At 36.8% G+C, this 21,191-nt stretch overlaps 1 protein-coding gene across 1 annotated transcript; it reads right to left on the reverse strand.

The window, feature by feature from the left end:
* Positions 1–357: 357 nt before the first annotated feature.
* On the reverse strand, positions 358–19,284 carry LOC133528671 (L-threonine ammonia-lyase-like). Its single transcript, XM_061866136.1, has 9 exons — positions 18,600–19,284; positions 18,280–18,393; positions 15,198–15,268; positions 14,754–15,041; positions 10,674–10,836; positions 9,688–9,843; positions 9,377–9,513; positions 5,345–5,570; positions 358–2,713 (listed from the first exon to the last, which is right to left on the reverse strand). Exons 1-9 carry the CDS (start codon positions 18,672–18,674, stop codon positions 2,555–2,557), a joined length of 1,389 nt encoding a protein of 462 aa, XP_061722120.1. The 5' UTR covers positions 18,675–19,284; the 3' UTR covers positions 358–2,554.
* Between the last annotated feature and the right edge of the window lie 1,907 nt (positions 19,285–21,191).

A 21,191-nucleotide genomic window follows, 5' to 3' on the forward strand; every position in this document is an offset into this window, starting at 1 on the left:
CACATATTTCGTATCGATATTTTCAGACGTGACTGTACATCCCTACAACTGATGATTTAATACTGTGCACAGTATATTAAATTATCAGTTGTAGCTGTGGTTGACTCTAGTCTTGAAAAGCTTGCCAAATAGTTTCAACATCCTCAACGTGTTGCATCCTCACTGTACATAATACAGTTTGGTATAAAAAATATAGTAAATAAGCATCACTTCGTCACACACTTTTTCTGTATCTTTGTTTCATCAAAACTAAGAAAAACCACATTTGGACCCTTCACGGAGGTGCGGAGGGATGGCTCAGAGGAGGAACGTGTAGGGAAGGTTGATGAAAAATAACTTCAGCTCATAATGCACATATCCCAATTAATAAAAAATCTCATATTTTTCCAGAATTAATGCACTATTATTTACGTACAAAGACGTTTATGGTGACGTCTCCAAACGGACTCTAGACTCTGACCGCGCTAACTTTGCACACACTTGGGAGTAAGAAGGCATACTGTCCCTATAAGCTCCGTACTTGTCGTAACACTTGACATGAAAACTTAGCGTGGTCCGACTCTATATGATTTCATTTAAAAATACGAATTTCAAACATTTCAATACAGACTTTATTTGATCATATGAATCATATCACAGACATCATCATGATTGATAGCTGACACTTATACTAAACTTGACTAAACTTAACAATAGATTAATTATACAAATAATGAGTACAATAAAGTTTAAAACTTTCACCGCGCATAAGTCGCATAACACATATGCCGTGTTGAAAGAACATTTATTTGTGACTAACTACGCAGGAGAAACACAACGCTACGGGTTACGGCGTAGCACTCGTAGCCATCGTAGCACCCCTGCGCACCGAAAGCATTAAGACGAAAGTGGAGGACCCGCGCAAAATCACCTTTTCATACAAATGTAGTCCTCATTTTCCTCTCTGGATATTAACAGTATTGAAAATATTTTAACACAATTTCTCCTATATACAACCACAGCTACTACGTTTGATTTTTTAAGAATATTTATTATTATAAAAGTTAGGAGCATTTTAAAGTATGAAATCGGTTTCTTGTTCCTATTTTTTACAATAATCAAAAAATCGAAAAAAAGTCAAACGTAGAGGTTATAATATACATTGAATTATGTGAAAATATTTTGCATAATGTCAATATCCAGAGAGGAAAATGGGGACTACATTTGTATGGAGAAGCGGCCGTCCCCTTTCCTCTTAAGCCCCATAACGTTTTATAAACTTGCATGTAATATTCAATACATCGACCAAATACCGCAATGTAACAAAAATCGCTTGCAAGCTCTTGAACCGTGCAAATGGGACTTTAATGATGTTTTTTACAGATACGATTAGGTATCGGGGGTATATATAAATACAAGGAAACCCATAAAACACAGGGTGGATTTTGAAATGGGAGAGAAAGGAAGCCACGTATCATTAGCAGACCCTGCCTAGCGACCAACTTTTTTGTGCGTCTTTTTCTATTGTATGCAGTAGGAGACAGAAGTATAATAGTGAAGCATGCATGTGCTCTCCTGATTTGTTAACACATACAAATGGGAAAAACCGTGTTAAGTATTTGATACGCTCGTAGCGCGTAGACGATAACACGAGAAAAACTGTTCGTTAAACAGTGAAAGGGACAAAAGTAGTTATTTAGGTCTCGCGCGTGAAAATCCATTAGCGGTATGTGCGCGCGATGATACCGCGCAGCGTGTCGACTGCGTTGAATATAATGGTGTCTCTTTTTATTCCCTAAACTATAAAAAAGAAGTCACAAGTATTCCCTTCTCTCTTGGTTCTTCTCTTCTTCTCTTCTTCTCTTGGTTATTTATTATTATTATTATTATTTGTCTGTCTTACCATATCTCGGGACCATGGGGTCCCGGACCTTTGGGAGGCATGCGTGGGGCCGAAGCCAACAGCGCAGAGGCCCTTTAAGACAAATTAATCTACAAGCAAGGGATACACGTGGCGGATACCATCTCCGAGCGCACAATATGATACATCCGGAGATGGTCCCCGCCAGGTGCAAAGACTATTGCAGTGCAGCACTTTTGTGCTGCGATGGGATCTAAGGTCATAAGGCTATTGATTTGAAAGTTGGATGGACTGGATAATAGGCTATGGGAGGAGACTAGCGGACACCTGCCGTGACAATCAGTCTCGGAATTGTGTAAGACAGGTGGTGACTCGCCAACTCATTGAGTGGGCCCCACAACGGCCGCACGCACAGTGCGACAATAGGGCAACACTTTGGAGCGGCTGTGAGGTTGTCGAGAGGTGAGACTGCGGAAGCCAGATCCCGGTAATCCGTTCAGCAGGCCGCCGGCGTTATGACATTTTACACTTCCAACCTGGAGCATAGGTCCCGCTCTTGCGACTCCACTCTGGCCGGCCGGTGAAGGCAAGCGCAGAGGCGAGGGCCAAATAAAAGGGCCCTCTGGAATAGGGGTCCGCGGTGTCGCCACTCACCGTCAGCTCGCCACAAGCTGCCCCCGCGGGTTTATTATTATTATTATTATAGGTTCGTAATTAGTGCGAGACGTTGTCTAGGGAGTCGTAGTTTTTAAGCGGCATATGGTAATGGTCTTCAGTCTCGCGCGTGAACACCCACTCGCGGTAGGTGCGCGCGATGAGACTGCGCAGCTCATCCGTGTGCTCGGGGCCTCGAGTCTCGCAAACTACTTTCACCTGCAAAAAACATCATTATTAACATTTTGAAGCTTGAAGCGCGCGGTACTATGCTCTCATAGAATGTACATGGACTCCGCTGCGTTCCCCGCGTGGCCGCGTAAAACAATATACGGTCATTAGATCATCTACTCGTACTTATGTGGCTGCCAGCAGTTCGACACTTACATAAAAGCTATCGAGAACGTAACTTACTTTCTATGCATCTCGCTCGTATTCGCATATAAGTGCGAGCGAGATGTATAGAAAGTAAATTACGTTCCCGATAGCGTATATGTCAGTTTTGACACTGTCAGTGACTCATGGTGCGGGTACTGATTTAAAATGTAATTTTTTCTACATTCCGTTGATTGCATGCGTTCAACGCTGCGTGGATCGCATAAAACAACCGCGTGCTTTATTTCGTTCTCAGTTTATGGGCATCCGCATTAGTCCAAGTAAGGAACGCCTGTACCGCCGGCCTGGTTTTTTTGGCGTTAGCTTGTAGAATTGACTTTTAAGGGATAGGCAATTATTTGATGACGTTCATTTGGATGTGATTTGTAATTTACAGTTAGTATTTTCCTCGCATTAGTGTTGTGAAAACTTTGTGTTTCACGAAGTACCTATTAAAATTTGTTTAACCCTTGAAACCCTGGCCACGCGCAGGATTCCTCGTTTCAAAACACTCACTCCGCACGTGGTTGAATTTTAGAATCTATTGCTTTGCTTTCTCTGTTATCAACGACATCTATCTGTGTTATCTGTGTGTTGCGTGCACGAGGAGTTAAACGAGAACTTTGCCCCCTTGTAAAACAAATAACTATTAATAAAATCATTAACACAAGTTCGGAGTTCTTTGATAATATTTATGCAACCTATGGTTCATTAAGATTAATAAGTCGAGAACGAGTATTAGAATGATAAGATCTTAAATATGTCTAAAATAAATAATCTATTAGTAATTTTAATGCTTGTGATTAGGAGTATAGCATATTGTTCTGTTATTCGCATAATTACACTCGTTTAGTCATGCACAAAATGGTCAATATATTCATTAATTGCGGACTTAATGCCTAATATATTTAGTTAGTAACTCTAAAAGAGCTACGTTACGTCTTACAACAGTTAACGGAGGTTAGTTACTTTACTTTTTTTTTAACACACTACTACTTTACTTTACTTTAGAAAAAAGGTAAACTATAATCTTGATGTGTCTTTTGTATTGAAAATTACAGAAAAACACTTTGAAAATGAGTTTATATTGCTTATGAAAGCAAAAGAGTGTAAATAGTCGTATATGATTTATAATTGTTACATAGTTGCTGTGACTTATTTTTCATAAATGTTTTATAATAAAAAAAACACGTCAAGATCACTTACCTTCTTTCTAATGCTAAAAAAACAAACTATAAACATTTACCCCCTTATTCATAAAACTTAACAAACCTACCTTAAAATTTGTAACACACAGAAATGATAAAATGACGGGTAAGGACAAACGATCATCAAGGGCTTGTTAGACTTGACAAGCATTTATGAATCGGCATTAGCTATTTACACAATTTACAAAAAAAAGCGGCCAAGTGCGAGTCGGACTCGCTCATGAAGGGTTCCTTTATGACGTATTAAAAAAAAACTACTTAAACTACTAGATCTCGTTCAACATTTTACCACTTTGGACACACATTTTACCACTTTGGTAGTGTCTCTCGCGCAAACTATTCACTTTAGAAAAAAATTATATTAGGAACCTAAATATCATTTTTGAAGACCTATCCATAGATACCCCACACGTATGGGTTTGACGAAAAAATTTTTTTTTTTAATTTTATGACGTATTAAAAAAAACTACTCACTAGATCTCGTTCAAACCAATTTTCGTTAGAAGTTTGCATCGTAATGTATATCATATATTTTTTTTTGATTTTTCATTCTGTTATTTTAGAAGTTACAGGGGGGGGGACACACTTTTTTTCACTTTGGGAGGTTCTCTCGCGCAAACTATTCAGTTTAGAAAAAAATGATATTAGAAACCTTAATATCATTTTTGAAGACCTATCCATAGATACCCCACATGTATGGGTATGTTGAAAAAAAATTTTTTTTTTTTTAATTTCATGACGTATTAAAAAAAAACTACTTACTAGATCTCGTTCAAACCAATTTTCGGTGGAAGTTTACATGGCAATGTATATCATATATTTTTTTTAGATTTTTCATTCTGTTATTTTAGAAGTTACGGGGGGGGGGGGGGACACACATTTTACCACTTTAGAAGTGTCTCTCGCGCAAACTATTCATTTTAGAAAAAAATGATATTAGAAACCTCAATATCATTTTTGAAGACCTATCTATAGATACCCCACACGTATGGGTTTGATGAAAAAAGATTTTTTGAGTTTCAGTTCTAAGTATGGGAAACCCCCAAAATTTATTGTTTTTTTTCTATTTTTGTGTGAAAATCTTAATGCGGTTCATAGAATACATCCACTTACTAAGTTTGAACAGTACAGCTCTTATAGTTTCGGAAAAAAGTGGCTGTGACAGAATCGGACAGACAGACGGACATGACGAATCTATAAGGGTTCCGTTTTTTGCCATTTGGCTACGGAACCCTAAAAATGCCTAACCAAGTAGGCAGGTACTCACCCTCACACTAAAGATGTCCCCGCACACCCACGCCCTCTCCTGCATGATGTCCTTAATAGAGACACCAGTCGACGATATGACCTTGCACAGCTCGGCGATCCCCCCAGGCCGGTCGCTGACCGTGACCTTAAACTTAACCAGGCGGGACTCCGCTGCCAGGCCTCGCTCCAGGCACCGGCCTAGGATTGTGGTGTCGATGTTGCCTCCGGATAAGATGCAGACCACTCTGTCCAGAAAATAATAATAGCTTATTAAGTTTTTTTTTAAATACCACCCCATCTGATGTTCAGCCGCCACCGTAACCTATGGACACTTGCAACTCAAGTGGACTGTAGAGTTACACGCGCGTTGCCGACCCGCGCACGTTGCGTGGACTGTGTTTTCGTATTCTTTTGCATATATCATGCTTAGGTGGTGGGTTTCAGGTATATAATCCCTGGAAGTTAAAGACTTTGCATAAAGTAATCGGGGTACATTATTCTCAGCTATGTAAGGATTGTAAGGAAATATCTAAAGTGAAAATTGTTTAAAGTCTAACTCTTATTATTTCCATTATTTGTACAAATATAGATGAGTTGCACCTTGCTCCAACTGAATTTATTGATAAACAACGTCGAAGTCGAAATGATATACATATCGGTGGCCCAATATTACAGGGTTCTATGTTACATTTTCAAGATGTAATGTACAGGGATCGGAACCGGTTTTTTGCAAAAACATCGAAATAACCATATATTTCGGTTTATTTTATACTCTAAATGTAGGACTTAGTTGTGTTTTCAGATAACGACTTCGTATTTTTAGATTGCCTAATTAGAAATGAAGTAATTAACAAAGAACGAAAAAATACCGTTTTCGTTCCCATACAAAAAATACCGGTTTCCGATCCCTGGTAATGTATTTGATGTTGAAATTCGACTCAATGTCACTATGACAATGTTCAAATTTTAGTTCGATAAAATTGAACCATAGAACCCTGTAATATTGGGCCAGCGATATCTTACATACAGAACATTTTGACCGTTGGTATTTATTCCAAACAAGATTATCTCCCAAGAAAAGAATGACTAGAATCAAAGAATGACAAAAAATTATCGCAATACAATAAGAACTTTGAGCTTTTTGCAATTATCCATTATTTCTTTAGAACAATTCGTTCTTCAAATATATAAATGTGTTCATAATCACAAATATCCAATTTATTATCAGAATTTAAGTAAGTCTGTTCCGGCTTGTACCGCTTTTATTGAGATCATGATAGTCGTAGGGTTAATGAGTATGGCGTGTCATTAAACTGTTGTGCTCGTTCGATAGCAATGGGCGACTTTTAAGATCATGCAGTTATCAATACAATTTACCTAGAGGGAGAGACATTTTTAATCATACATATAGTTACACATTTTATCAAAGGGGGCAGTTGCACATTGAGTATACGTACCCATATTATACGAACACGGAGATTTGATATATCTTCAAATGTGTAAATAGGTAGGTCCCTACACATTATCCACTTAGTGTAAATATATAAAGTAAAGTAACATCTGTCTATATAAATTGCCCTTTGGAACTATCTATCTATATACATTGCCCTTTGGAACTAGCTATTACAGACTCTGACTGAAGGTGATTTAGATTACACATGTTTTCTTTTAGAAGTTCATTTCAAAGGTTATATAAACCTTATCAAGCTGTCACCCCCCAGTTCGTGTTGTCCTACCGATTGACCTGGCGATATCTCAATAGCTTCATTTTCAGTTGGTAATTACTACGTACGTGCCCAGCAGTGGGACGTCTATAGGCTGAATTATTATATATTATTATTAATTAATAATTACTACTGCCGATGGTAGGTACACAGTATTACTCTATGAATGTTAAATTTGTCTAGCTGCTTACTCATCAATTCTTTTGTCTAACAGTAATCCCATCAAAAATATTTTCCTGTAAAATGTTGCCAAGACGAAACCATAAGGCTCACACTGTCAAAAAGTTATCAGATCTCTTGTAGAACCAAGCTTCTAACAAGCCCTAACTTCACAAACTCTACACCTTAGTCAAAATATATGACGGGGTTAGATATGAATAAAATCTAAAGTATGAGAGCTATGCAATTGAATTTTTTTATGCTGAATAAGTCCACTATTGACCGTATATCCCGAGAATAATGTTTATCTGGTATAATCCAAACCTAAGTTATGAGGATTAAAAAAAACGACGAAGCGCTTCGAGAAAAGGTAGGTAGTGCCTTGCGCTTCGCTTTGCTCGTCTTGGCAGGGGCAATATCGTGCCCCCCGATACTATTGATTCAAATAAGAATGCTAATTTTTAGAGGTCCGTAGTCGTAGTCAACTATTAGAACCCCTTATAGTTTCGCCATGTCCGCGCTCCGTGATAGCTGAGGAGCCGGCTATGCTAAATGTGTTAGTTACTTGACCGTCGTAGAGACCTATTGGAATCGAAAGATTAAATGATCCACAATCCACAAACCGCTACGTAATCTATTATAGAATGTATCGCTCATATGGAACTCAAAATAAGCAAATAAAGAAAGAAATATCAAACTTTGCTCTCTTGTTGTACAAATATAGATCGTGTCATTCACGACGACGCGTGCCTTGACTCGCATTGTTATGTTATTAAAGGTTAGATTTGACCATAGAAATAGGATAGTATAGAACGACTGTCAAACTTGGAAAGTGTGACCAAAAATGAAATGCAAGTGTGTGCGTAAATTGTCTATGTGCGAACAAAAATAGTGATGTCATGTTACAACATATTAATAATCTATCGATGTTTAACTGCTTTATCGACTACTTTTTCAAATGTGTTTGAAAAAGTTGAAAATGATAAAGTTGAAGTTGTTTGAAAATGTGTTCGCAAAGAGTTGACTTACTAAAGAAAATTCGAATTTCGCGCCTTTTCCTGCTGACAACTTGGGTTGGATGTGTATACGCTGTGTACAAGTACCTATACGCTGTCTTGTGTTTCCTTGTGTTGGCGGCAAAGCCGTGGAAAAGTGGTTAAAATGTAAGTACTGTGTTGGAAAGTGAAGTTTAAATTTATCACTAAACATGTACACGTTCAAAAAAGGTATTATAACAATCGCTATTATTTTAAGTCGGTTATAAAAGTATATCTTAATGATGTCTTGTGAACAACTAATTCCATACCTACTAATATACCGACAAGTTATCGATACAGTCATATGAACATTTTTTCAAGCCCTAGCGTAAAGTAACAGTTTAGGTTTTTACACAAAATATTCTAAATTATTGACTAATATGATGAAATATTAACACACAATTGAAGAAAAACTTATAATGAACTGTTATAATTGGTTTTTTACACTTTTTATGCTGTTAATTTGATAAAATATCGTTACGAAAATTTCGCTAGGAATATCATAATTACCTGTGAAATGAGTATTTTCCTGGGTTTTTTGGCCCTGAAACACTACAACCCGGGACACACCATGACACCATCGTCACTAAATTACTTAATGTATAATTTTCTTTTTGATTCGCTTATATTTTTCACGTTAAAAAATACGGCAATATGATTTTGGCCGCCTCGGCCGCCTTCGAACTCAAAATTGGTTACGTTTTCTCATATGTAGTCTGCCTCTTTTGCACTTATGGCTTGTTCATATACGTCATGGCTTCCCTTTCGCACACTTCATCTGTCTGTCAAGCGAAGCGACTGACATGTCTCTGGATTTGACAAATCTGCGCGTCATCGTGGATGACACGAACTATAACTATTGGTCACAGTTGGTCAGTTGCCAACCCCATTAGATATATATAGATAGAGGTAGTAGTGTAGGTTGCAATGAAAATATTATCTTCCTAGTGTAAGTTCCGTTAACATCATTGCAGATTTACCCCCTTATTCATAAAACTTTACCAGCCTTAATTAGTTTACTATGTTTTATCCCTTTCTTGCGACATAAGTCAAAATGACAGATACGGCTAATTGAGGATTGTAGCACGTTTATGATTTTTATGAATAATACCAATAGTATAGGTACTGTACTTTTTCCCGGCGAGCTCGGGCACCAGGCCGGCCATGATGGCCGCGATCCCGACCGCGCCGCCGCCTTCCACCACGAACTTCTCCTGCTCCACTAAGAGCAAGATAGCGCGCGCGATCCAGTCCTCAGGCAGGGATATCTGGCAATGACAAATCAACATTTTTCTTATTCAGTTTGTGTACGATGTTTATATATATTAAGGCTGCCATCCGTCGCGCAACGATTTCGCTGCGTACTGACGCCATGTATTTACTGGGATAGGAGCGAAATCTGGTCAGGTTGTACGTGCTTGAAAGAAGTGATCTCTACTTACCACTCTGTCGACCAGCGACTTGGAAGTGTGGTAAGCGTTGTAGCCGACCGTGGGCACGGCGAGACCGTCGGCTAGTGTTGAGCGGATATGTACACTCTCCGGTTGTCCGTGGTTTATCGCCTCGGTCATACTCGCGCACTTTTCAGATTCCACGCCCTGTGAAAAATAACCGTTAATAAATTATGAACCCAACCAAAAATTACAATATGATTAGTACAGTCAAGTTGTTCAAAAATATATCCCATAGCTCTTATATCGGCGAATTATGAGCTATGGGACATATTTTAGAGTAACTTGCGTGGACTCATATTTTTTACACTTGACTGTACCGTCTGTAAGCCTATTAATGTTACAATTATTGCGACATAATAATATATCACAGCAACGAATTACATATTTACTTAATTGAATGTTTGTGTTTCTAGCTTTATCAATACTAACCGATTCCGGATATTTTTTATATGTCTGGCCTGCTAACCTTTATCTCGAAAACCGTGACAACGAACGATGAAACGTGCAGCGTGACATGATTAGCAGATTAGAAGTTATCGTTGGATTAAACGAAATACTTATTTAAAAAAATGCTTAACTCGCTTAAAGTCGTTGTCAATCTGTGATAGGTAAATGTTCGCCAATAGGAGGACCCTATAACCAGGACCGGATTGCATAATAAAATACAAGCTAATGGAGTCTGTGCGGAAAGAGAAGAGTCGTGAAATGTATGGGGCCCAATACATTCCACGACTCTTCTCTTTCCGAACAGACTCTACTATTAGCTTGTATCGCAATAGGCCTCAGCTAGCATATAACTAGCTGCAGACCTGCAGGGCTAAGATGGTCGGCTCTTTATCATTTGTCACCTAGCCTGTCACGTTCTAACAAGTATGTAAGCAAGAAAGTGACGGGCGTAGTGACAAGAGATAAAAATGAAATCATGCTTGCACCGCTGAAAGTCTTGGTTTATGTGGCCGTGGTGTCATACTCACGTAAATAAGAACGTGCGGCTTCAGATGTTTGATGGCGGTGGCCGTGCCTGCCAGCAGCCCGCCGCCTCCCACGGGCACCAACACAGCGTCGACGTCAGGCACCTGCTCTACTATCTCCAGACCCACAGTTCCTTGTCCAGCCATGATATGGGGATGATCGTATCTGGATATAGGAGTAATATTTTTTCAACACACTTGCTCAAAACGACGTTTTTATTTCACCGATTTTTGGCTCATAATCCAAGTTATTAAACACGCGTGCTTTTTCAGTATATTATAACACTCGTGCTTTTTCATCCGACTGAGTTAAGAAGGTAACTGATTGCTAATAATATGCATGGAAACGGAGACTTCTTAATTTGGTCGAGTAATACATTTTTTTAACCAACTATTAGGTTTCAAATAATAAATAATTTGTATTTTATTGTCATACAAGGTTTATCTTATTGATATAAAGAAAGATTACATTATGAATAAAATTAAATTATGACTACTTACAAAATAAAACTACTAAAACTAAACCTACCTAGAAAAAAAAGATACCTAAAACAGACCCTGGCCTCTTGGCAGGGTGCCCATCACGCAGGCAGCATTCCCGCGCTGTATCGCGACGGCAAGCCTTTGCGCGAGAAAACTGCCATCGCGAGGGTTTCAAATGTTAGTTCAAAGAGGTTTTATCACACCAAACATAATTTATAGATTAAATTATCTTGTAAATTATATTAATAACAAAACAAGACATTTTATCAATTTGATATCCATCTGTCATATAGAAATAAGAATATATTTGCTTGTTTACATTTTTTTAATTGGCTGTTTGTCGATTTCGTTCGCGCCTTTGCCTTGCGCGCGCATTAGAAGTGTACGTAAAAAAAATAACGCGCCAGCCATTTTCCGCAATTGTCATAATATTTGAATAGTTAGACGAAAATGTCATTTTCAAGCATTGAAAATGAAGAACACATAAAGTTGACGCTGCGAGTTATACTAATAGAGGCAAGAGTCGAGAAAGATAGCCTTTTTCCATCAAAATCGCCCAGTCCCCGAAAAATCGCCCAGTCTTTCTTGGAAAACGTGTTGGTAGCTTACTTCAATGAACTGGCGAATAAGTGCCTACAAGCCCAGCACGCTTTGGTGAAATTTTTCGATGTTAAAACTGTAAGCCACCATTTTGAAAATTGTACTTTTAATGTTTTGACAAAAAAAGTTTTGTTTTTTCCTCGCAAGTGTGTTGAGAGATTTAGATTTAGATTTATTTATTTTCATAACGATAAATTACAGTATAAATTATTCTTATGTTAATCTATATGAATTTACATTATGATCGTCAATGATTTGGCATGCAAACATATAATTATAAAACGTCAATTATAATTATATAAAAAAAAAAACGAAATTACCGTCAAATTAAAAACTACGACACAAAGGAAACAGGAAACTAAAAAAAAAAAAATGGAATACATGTCAAACTAAATATTTAGTAGATATCACATAATGATCGTCATTAAAACTAAGAGCAGTAATAATAATATTCTAGAACAAATGTCATCTTAAATCAATTTTACGTAAACTATAATCTTAAACAGTTATTATAATTTTAAATCCATGTATTCATCCACTGAATATAATGGGTTTTCCAATAAAAAAATCCTCAATTGACGTTCAAATGCTTCGTCAGATATTTCAGTTCTTAATTCGGCGGGTAGACGTTCGTAATAAGTTGGGCCTATTACTCGCGGATTCTTACATGAAAGTGCCATGCGACGCGGCACTGTTCGCAGTCTTCCCGTCGATCTGATTTGTTTGCCCATGACTTCGACACGTTTGAACATAGATAAGTTTTTTCTCACGAACATCAGAACTTGAAACATGTATAACGAATAATGCGTCATTATACCATTATTTTTAAAAAGTTCCTTACAATGGTGCATTGGTTTAACTCCAGCTAGCAAACGGATCGCACGTTTTTGGAGAATTAATACTCTCTTTGCATCTGTGGAATTTCCCCAAAGCAGTGTACCGTATGACATCAAGGAGTGAAAGTGCGAGTAATATACGGCTTTAAGTGACTTCCTTGATATCAGAGGTTCTAGTTTTTTTAATGCAAAGATAGAACTACTCAACCTGTTACAAAGCAGATCGACATGGCACTTCCAGTTAAGATTCGAGTCAAGTATGAAACCCAGAAATTTTGTTTCATTACATAGTGGCATTGGACCGTTACTAATACATGGAGGCACTGTGGTGCTGCGACCCGAGAATATCATCACATTGGATTTCGTTATATTTAACAGTAGGCCATTCGATGAAAACCATGTTTGTAATTGGTCACAAGCCTCATGTATTCCCTCGGCCAACTGCGCATGTGTTTTTGCCCTCAGGACAACGGTTGTGTCGTCTGCAAATAACACAGATAGCCCATTTGTGATGGCAGAGGGTAGGTCATTCACAAATAATAAAAACAGTGTATTACCGGCTGCTGACCCCTGAGGAATGCCCAAATTAACATAACCAGTGTCTGAACGTATTTTTTTCCACTAAGTAACATTTTCACTACTTGTTGACGGTCAGTCAAGAATGATGCAAACAATTTGTGTGCTGAACCATTTATGCCATAGAGGCTTAATTTATTTAAGAGCAAATTATGGCTAATGATGTCAAAAGCCTTAGACAAATCGCATAGTATGGCGGCCATCTTGTACCTGTCATCTAGACCAGTCAAAATGCAGTCAACGATTCTGTGTGCTGCCGTAGTAGTGGAGCGTTTTTGTCTGTAGGCGTACTGGTTGTCGGTGAGTAATGCGTTCTGTTCTAAGTAGGTCATCAGGGAAGATGATAAAATGGAGTCCACAAGTTTTGAGACGGTAGGTACGATAGTTATGGGCCTGTAATTGTTTAAATTACTCTTATCACCCTTTCCTTTATACACTGGACATACACGTGTATTTTTAAGGACATTCGGATATATTCCAATTTTAAACATGTCATTAACTAAAACTATTAATATGTCAGATAGAATAGGCCATATACTTATTATGATATTTAAAGATATGTCATATACATCTACAGTCGTACTGGTCTTTAACATTGACTTTATAGTTTTATCCAAAAGCTCACGAGTAACAACAGGAAATGAATGACGGTATATCAGTCGGTATATCAGAAAAACGTCGTATGAAACGCGTGTGCATTGGTCATTACCCACATCGGCTTTCTTATTGCGCGCTCGCTTACAGCTCGCGCGCACAATATCGCCTCGTGTGTAATGACCAACTTAGCACACTTGTATCATAATGTACTATTAATTCATTCATTCTTCGATCTGAAGCGAAACCCCACCCGTAAACTGAGGGCCTACCTCGAATACCGATGTTCGCAAATTGTGGGCATCTATCTCTTTTACTCGAATTAAGGCGTAATTAGAATGAAGGACAAAAATGCTCGCAATTTGCGCAATTCGCTGTTCGCGGTAGGCCTTCTGGTATCAATTTCCTAGTATTCATTAGACCAGAGAGGTTATTGTTACAGTAGTTCTAACAAGCCTTATTGCTAAGATAAAAGGACCACCGATGGTCAAGTGGGGGTTTTGTACTAACAGACAACGTTGGCTTTGAGATATCTGATATGCCAATGAGATCGGATCATTGTTATTGTGATAGATAGTTATAATTAAATCCGCATCGAAGCCAATCAAGCGATGGAGACTGAAGGAACACTATTACAATTTCTGTATCTAACGTCGTAATAGCAAAAATCGCGTGATCGTCAATGTTACTGACATGACACTGATAAATTCGCTAGCGCGTCCGTAACTTACTTTCTATGCAGCTAATATGCCAGAGCGGTGTTCCTTAACATAGGTATTTCTATACTTAAAAAGGGACACCAACCTGTATTTTGTTAAATATGCTTGTTAGAGAATAAATAATTTTTTCATTTTTTTTTTTGTTTTTCATTTTTCAGTTCGAGCCAGATGCCAGAAGCCAGTGAAATCTATCATACTCCTTCTAAATAAAATGTTGGCTGTCATTATGAACGGCAAATCCTTAAGTTTTGCTTGACCAAAATACAGCTACTTACCCATTGATGTAAGTGAGATTCCTCTCCTTAGCCAACACCATAGCTTGATGCTTCGCTTCTCTCATATCATGTCCATGTATGACTACGTTAGCTCCGAACGAGCGACATTTCTGGATCTTCATAATGGGCGCAACGTTGGGCATGACGACTGTAGCGGGGATGTTGAGGAGGTTCGCGTGATAGCTGAGGGCTTGCGAGTGGTTGCCGAGTGATGCGGATATGACTCCGCGCTGCCTCGCTTCGGAGGGAAGGAGGACCAACGCGTTGCGAGCGCCCCGCTCTTTAAAGCTGATACGAAACGAAATAACAATAAAGGTATCGGCTTTTTATGATTTATTTAAACGTATAATGTAATTGAAATTTTGGTACAAAGTGCTACTTTTGAAAGATCTTTTTAAATAAAAACTAAGAGGTTACAATGAATGTAGGTATTTTTAAACATACCTTCCTGTATGCTGAAGAAAGTCATTTTTTAGGTAAATTTCCATTCCATATTCTAAGGACATGTGAGATTTCTGAAACACGATTGAAACTTAAAAAAACTCTAAATTTTGTAGTGTGTACAAACGTAGTCTCCATTTTCCTCCGTGGATTAAGATTGTCTATAGAAAATATTTTTGAAGTGAAACTTCTTATGCGACTTCCAACAAGGTTGCGTTAAACGTTTAACGCTGTAATCGGTAACATAAAGTAGTAAGAGTTTGTGATGAGTAAACTCGTTGATTAGTTCAGCCGGTTCCATGGTGTAATGGTTAGCACTCTGGACTCTGAATCCAGCGATCCGAGTTCAAATCTCGTTCGAACCTGACTTTTTGTATTTTTTCTTTTTGTATTTTCTATTATTTAGGAATTTTAGAATATATATATTTAAATATATGTATTATTAAACAGAGATCGGAAACCGGTATTTTTTGTATGGGAACGAAAACGGTATTTTTTCGTTCTTTGTTAACTATTTCATTTCTAATTGGGCAATCTAATAATACGAAGTCGTTATCTAAAAACACAACCGTGTCCTATATTTGAAATATAAAATAAACCGAAATATATGTTAATTTCAAAGTTTTTCCAAAAAACCGGTTCCGATGCCTGTTATTAAATCTATTTTATAAATCTTAATTTAAAATATTTTTTGAAGTAAAACTTCTTATGCGACTTCCAACAAGGTTAATATAAACCATACGTCTTAATATAAACCATATGTATTTTAGATATATTTTAGAGCATTATTTTCATCTCCACATTACGAAGACTTCTTCCGCGCGGAGGGACTCGACGCACAATATTTTTATGCAATTTGACAATGTGTAACAAAAATAGCGGGGATCCGTTTAAGGGCATATTCGGTATCGTGTTCTGATTAGTAAAAAGTAAGAGAACAATTTTTTTTTTACGCAAAAAATATTTTTTTCTATAGTACCCCATAGAAGTTCCCTCTCGTTCAAGTCGGCCAACTGTACATACTAAGGCCAAAAAATTTTTGCGTCAAAAAAAAATCTTCTCCTTTTTCCTAATTAACACTATACCGAATATGGCCTTAAATGGATCCCCACTATCATGATTACACCTTGTATTAACCGTAGCAGTGCCTCTTCGTTAGATTTTTCAACTATAATAAAAGTTAGGCACTTAAAACAAATTCCATGCAAATTACTTATTAAATGCTCCTAACCAGGGGTCGGACAAAAAGTGCGGATGACGTAAAAATGACGTAATCTTGCACACAGGATGATGTTTGAGTTTGTATTTAAACTTCCGTGTGACATGTAGTAACAAAGTAGTATTAATGAAGTAACAAAATAAACGTAAATAAATCCATGGAATTAATAATACAGGTGGTAGGGTGATGTAGTGAATAAAATAAATTTCACGAAACTTGTTACCATAAGGTATAATTATTTGAAATTAGTTAGAACAAGTCTGTGGGATCCTCAGATAAATAGGTTTAATAGTCAAAAGTGGGAACAGTAGGTAAGATTATCAGTATACGTGTTTGTCACGTACCTCCAAAAACGGAAAATTGCCACAATATTCGAGTAAAGATGACATGACATTTTAGAGCGTTTTCTTATACATTAGTAAATATAAATTTTAGCTAAATATAATCGTGAAGATACAATAGCTAAACAGTAACGAAGTCAATTTATTGTTCATCTGATTGACAATGTGTCAGTCAAAAACGTACTTACTAATTTCAAGTGGCGATATCGTTTAATAAAGAGGTTGATAAATGATAATTGTTTATGAAAATCAAAAATACTATGTATTTGAAATCATCCTATAAGTGGTTTGACGTCATGCGCACTTTTTGTCCGACCCCTGCTCCTAACCTAACTATTATAATACTTAAAAACTTGAAAAAAAATCAAACGAAGGGGTTGATATATATTGTATACATCGAATTGTGTCAAAATATTTTAATAATATTACTTATTTATTTTCAACTTTATTGCACGTAAAGGTACAAATGGCGGACTTAATGCCTCATGGCATTCTCAACCAGTCAACCATAGGGCCAAACAGAAATGTCAAGATGGGTGCAGTGAGAACCGTTAATATCCAAAGAGGAAAATAGGGACTACGTTTTGTATGGAAAGGTGGTTTCAGGGTGGTCGTCCACTTTCGTCTTAAAGTGCCAATTACATTCACACTATATCAGGCCTGATATCAGACCCGATTTCGGGGCCGAGCAAGAATATTTTTTCCATTTCTCCAAATATTAGCACATCGTTTACAATACTTGAAATGTAAAAAAATGGTTCATATGCAAAAATACCAAACATTGAACATTCTTGGCAATTAGAGACAAAGTATTTTTTACATACGTGAAACGGAAAACGAATATCAGGTCCGAAATTATGACTGATTCGGGCCTGATATCTGGAAGTGTGGATGTAATTGGCGCTTAAAAAATAAAATTAAGTGCCTCGAAACAGACACGAATTCGTCACTACAGGGTGTTTATTTAGTCACCTGCAATAATTTACGGGATGAATATATAGGTCATACTTAGCAACTTTTACAATGAAACTAACCCAGAAATCGCGAAAAAAAATTGGCTGTTTCATACATTTTGGCTGTCTGTCCTAGACATTTTCTATGAGAGAGTAAATTTTTTTTCGTGATTTCGGTGTTGGTCCCATAGTAAAAGTTGCTCAGTATAACCTGTATATTCACCTCGTAAATTATTGAAGGTGACTAAATAAACCTCCTGTATAGTCACTATAGTCAGGCGGACTGGTATCCCGAAGTTGCCAGACGAGTCTCGCCCAAGGATACAATTTTTTTTAAATATTCTAACATTGAAATTGAAATATATTTATTTCAAACTTGACGTCCATATGGTTAGGTAATACAATAACTTTATATATCTAGAGTTAGTATTACAATTAATTAAACAAAATAAACAAAAACATTACATAACATTTATAACTATCGCGGCGGTACACAATAGTACCATTATAAAATCTTAAATGAAATAACTTGGACATTTAAATTAATTGCAAAAGTTTAAACTATAACTTACCACACATGGCGTTTTTATAATCCCACTTTGTATCCTAAAGGCAGCCGCTGAGACATCTTCAAAGGAAATCTTTTGAGGGTTCTCCTTGTCGCACATCGGGTCGAATTCAACCGGCTGTAACACCATGATCACTTAGTATGAAACTTAACTACGATAAAAACAATTCTAGGGTAGAGTCAGCCCTCATCCGGCGGCTTAAAGTAAAGTAATGAACGCAAACATACGTTCTTATCACGAGACATCGTAATTAGAGGGTTAAAGGTGACTGGAAGAAACACCAAGACACTCATAAATTAATAATATATAATTATTATGTCTACCTCCTTGTTAATTTGGAGTAAACATTCAAGTTCTTCTCCTAGGTGTTCAACATCACTGTACATGTATCGTTCCATTTATATTATTTTTCCTTAACGTCAGTAAAATAGACTGCTTGCTTATAAAGTTTTTACACAAGTGACAGATATCGTTTAAATTCATATTGTTGTGTAAGTCATCGATAAAAATCATTGTAACAACATAGTTTACAGATGAAACTGATATATATGTTTTGGTTCAGTGTTGTGCTGCGCCGCAAAAAAATAACACGCAATTTGATAAAAAAATACTTCGTAATTTTATTCATGAAGTAGGCTTTGATAGACACATAAATTAAATCCGAGAGTTATCTAAGTAGAACTTTGTCACTGTTAAGGAATTTTACTGTGTCAATTTGACATGGTTGCATGACGGCAATGGGTTCCATTTTCATGAGTGTACATATTTTTAGGAACTGACGGCTTCTATAAAAATAATATAATAATTCAGCCTGTATACGTCCCACTGCTGGGCACAGGCCTCCTCTCATGCGCGAGAGGGCTCGGGCTGTAGTCTCCACGCTAGGCCAATGCGGATTGGGGACTTCACATACACCTTTGAATTTCTTCGCAGCCATATGCAGGTTTCCATATGATGTTTTCCTTCACCGAAAAGCTAGTGGTAAATATGAAATGATATTTCGTACATAAAGTTCCGAAAAACTCATTGGTACAAGCCAAGATTTGAACCCGCGACCCCCCGATTTAAAGTCCGACGTCATATCCACTCGACCACCACCGCTTTCTAAAAAAAATATCAAAATTCAGTTGACAATTTGCTGTGTGTGGGTGTCAGAATAAAATGTAACTGCTTTAATATTTTTTGGAAATAAACTATTTGTAAAAGTAAATCATTTTAAACATTACTCGAATAGTTAATTTCAGTATCCAATTTTAAGTTTCTATAGTACGGCACAAGTGGCACAACCCAACCGTAATGTAAGGTAAGGTACGGCCCTCTGCCGCGAACACAGAAGTTCGCAAATTGCGGGCATCTTTAAATGCGGGCGGCTTTCTCTATCACTCTAATTACGCCTTCATTGGAGTAAAAGAGAAAAGATCGCCGCAATTTGCGAATTTCGGTTTTCGCGGTAGGCCCTCAGTACTTACTAGCCCATTATGCTCATGAAGGTTATACAGGTTTATTTTTTGTTATCACTGACCAAACGGTGAATATGTCGGTCATACTGCAACTTCAACTTCTACTATGGGATGGGGCTAACCCCGAAATCACGAAAAAAAATCTGCCGTCTCATACATTTTGGTTAATCAGAGTGTGTTAATATGAACAGTAGATTGTTTTTTCGCGATTTCGGGGTTGGTCCCATAGTAAAAGTTGTTCAGTGTGACCTACATATTATGGCTCCTCTACACGATGGCCCAGCGTAGGCCAGTCTAAGGGACGCATTTATGCGTTAGATTAGAGGGAGCAAGTAATATTGCTATCTCATTCCACCGCATACGCCTACGCTGGGCCATCGTGTAGAGGAGCCCTTACATTCATCCCTCAATAGAGTTTAATAAGAGTTCAATTATGTCGTATTACCAAACAGTTCCTTAATAATTTGAATGAATCATGATTTGTTTTATTAGTATTGCTTTATTTATCTTTATTTAGTATTATTATTATTTTTTGTGATCGATTAATAATTGTAATTTCTTATTTGACTATTTCTCTTTCTGACATATTTTCTGTTTATGTATAATTAATAATTTAGCGTGTAAGTGCTTTGGTGTAATGACATACTGTAAACTTACATTGTATTTAAGTGAATAAAAATGAAATCATAATGAAGACTTTGATAAGTGATAACAAAAAATATAATAATTAAAAAAAAAGCAAATCTAAAATAACTTAACTTCATATATTTTTTATAAAAAGGGAACCGCCTTCAAAAAACTAACCCACTGAAAAGCACAAAATAATTTGTATATGCCCCACCCCTATCCTTTTCCACGTGTGCAGTCCATATCCCGTCGTAAAGCAATTTTCTGCCAAAAAGTAATTAATACTTAATAATAAAAAAATTAATAACCATCCTGGTAATTATTTAGTTTTTGAAGGCGGTGCCAAACCAACAAAAAAAATCTTTGCTGCCTAACAGAAAAAATATATACGAGGTAGTTATAAATATATATAACTAAATTAATGAGTAAACTATCTTTTTATGCAAGTAAGTGCAGAGTTCTTCATTGTCTAAAATGTTGGTTTGGCACCGACTTAGTGGGTTAGTCTTTTGAAGGCGGTTCCCTTTAAAAAATAGAATTTAGTTATATTAGTTTTGCTTTTTTTAAATTTTTTATAATATATATATTTTTTTACTTTTTAGTGATAATTATATCGATGATAATGATGATAATAAGTACTTCATTTAATTTCCGTTTTTTATCTAGTTAATTTTTTTTTTTACTTTTTTGTGATAGGTACTTCATTTATTTGATGTTTAAGTTTGTTTATAGTTAGGTTCTACATTTAGTTTTGGGCTATTACTAGTGTTAGTAGTGGCCAACCTCGACAATAAGCGCGATGATGACGTTTCGCTGCTAAATGATTTG

The sequence above is a fragment of the Cydia pomonella genome, chromosome 19 (assembly GCF_033807575.1).
Source record: "Cydia pomonella isolate Wapato2018A chromosome 19, ilCydPomo1, whole genome shotgun sequence".
Taxonomy (NCBI): Eukaryota; Metazoa; Arthropoda; class Insecta; order Lepidoptera; family Tortricidae; genus Cydia; species Cydia pomonella.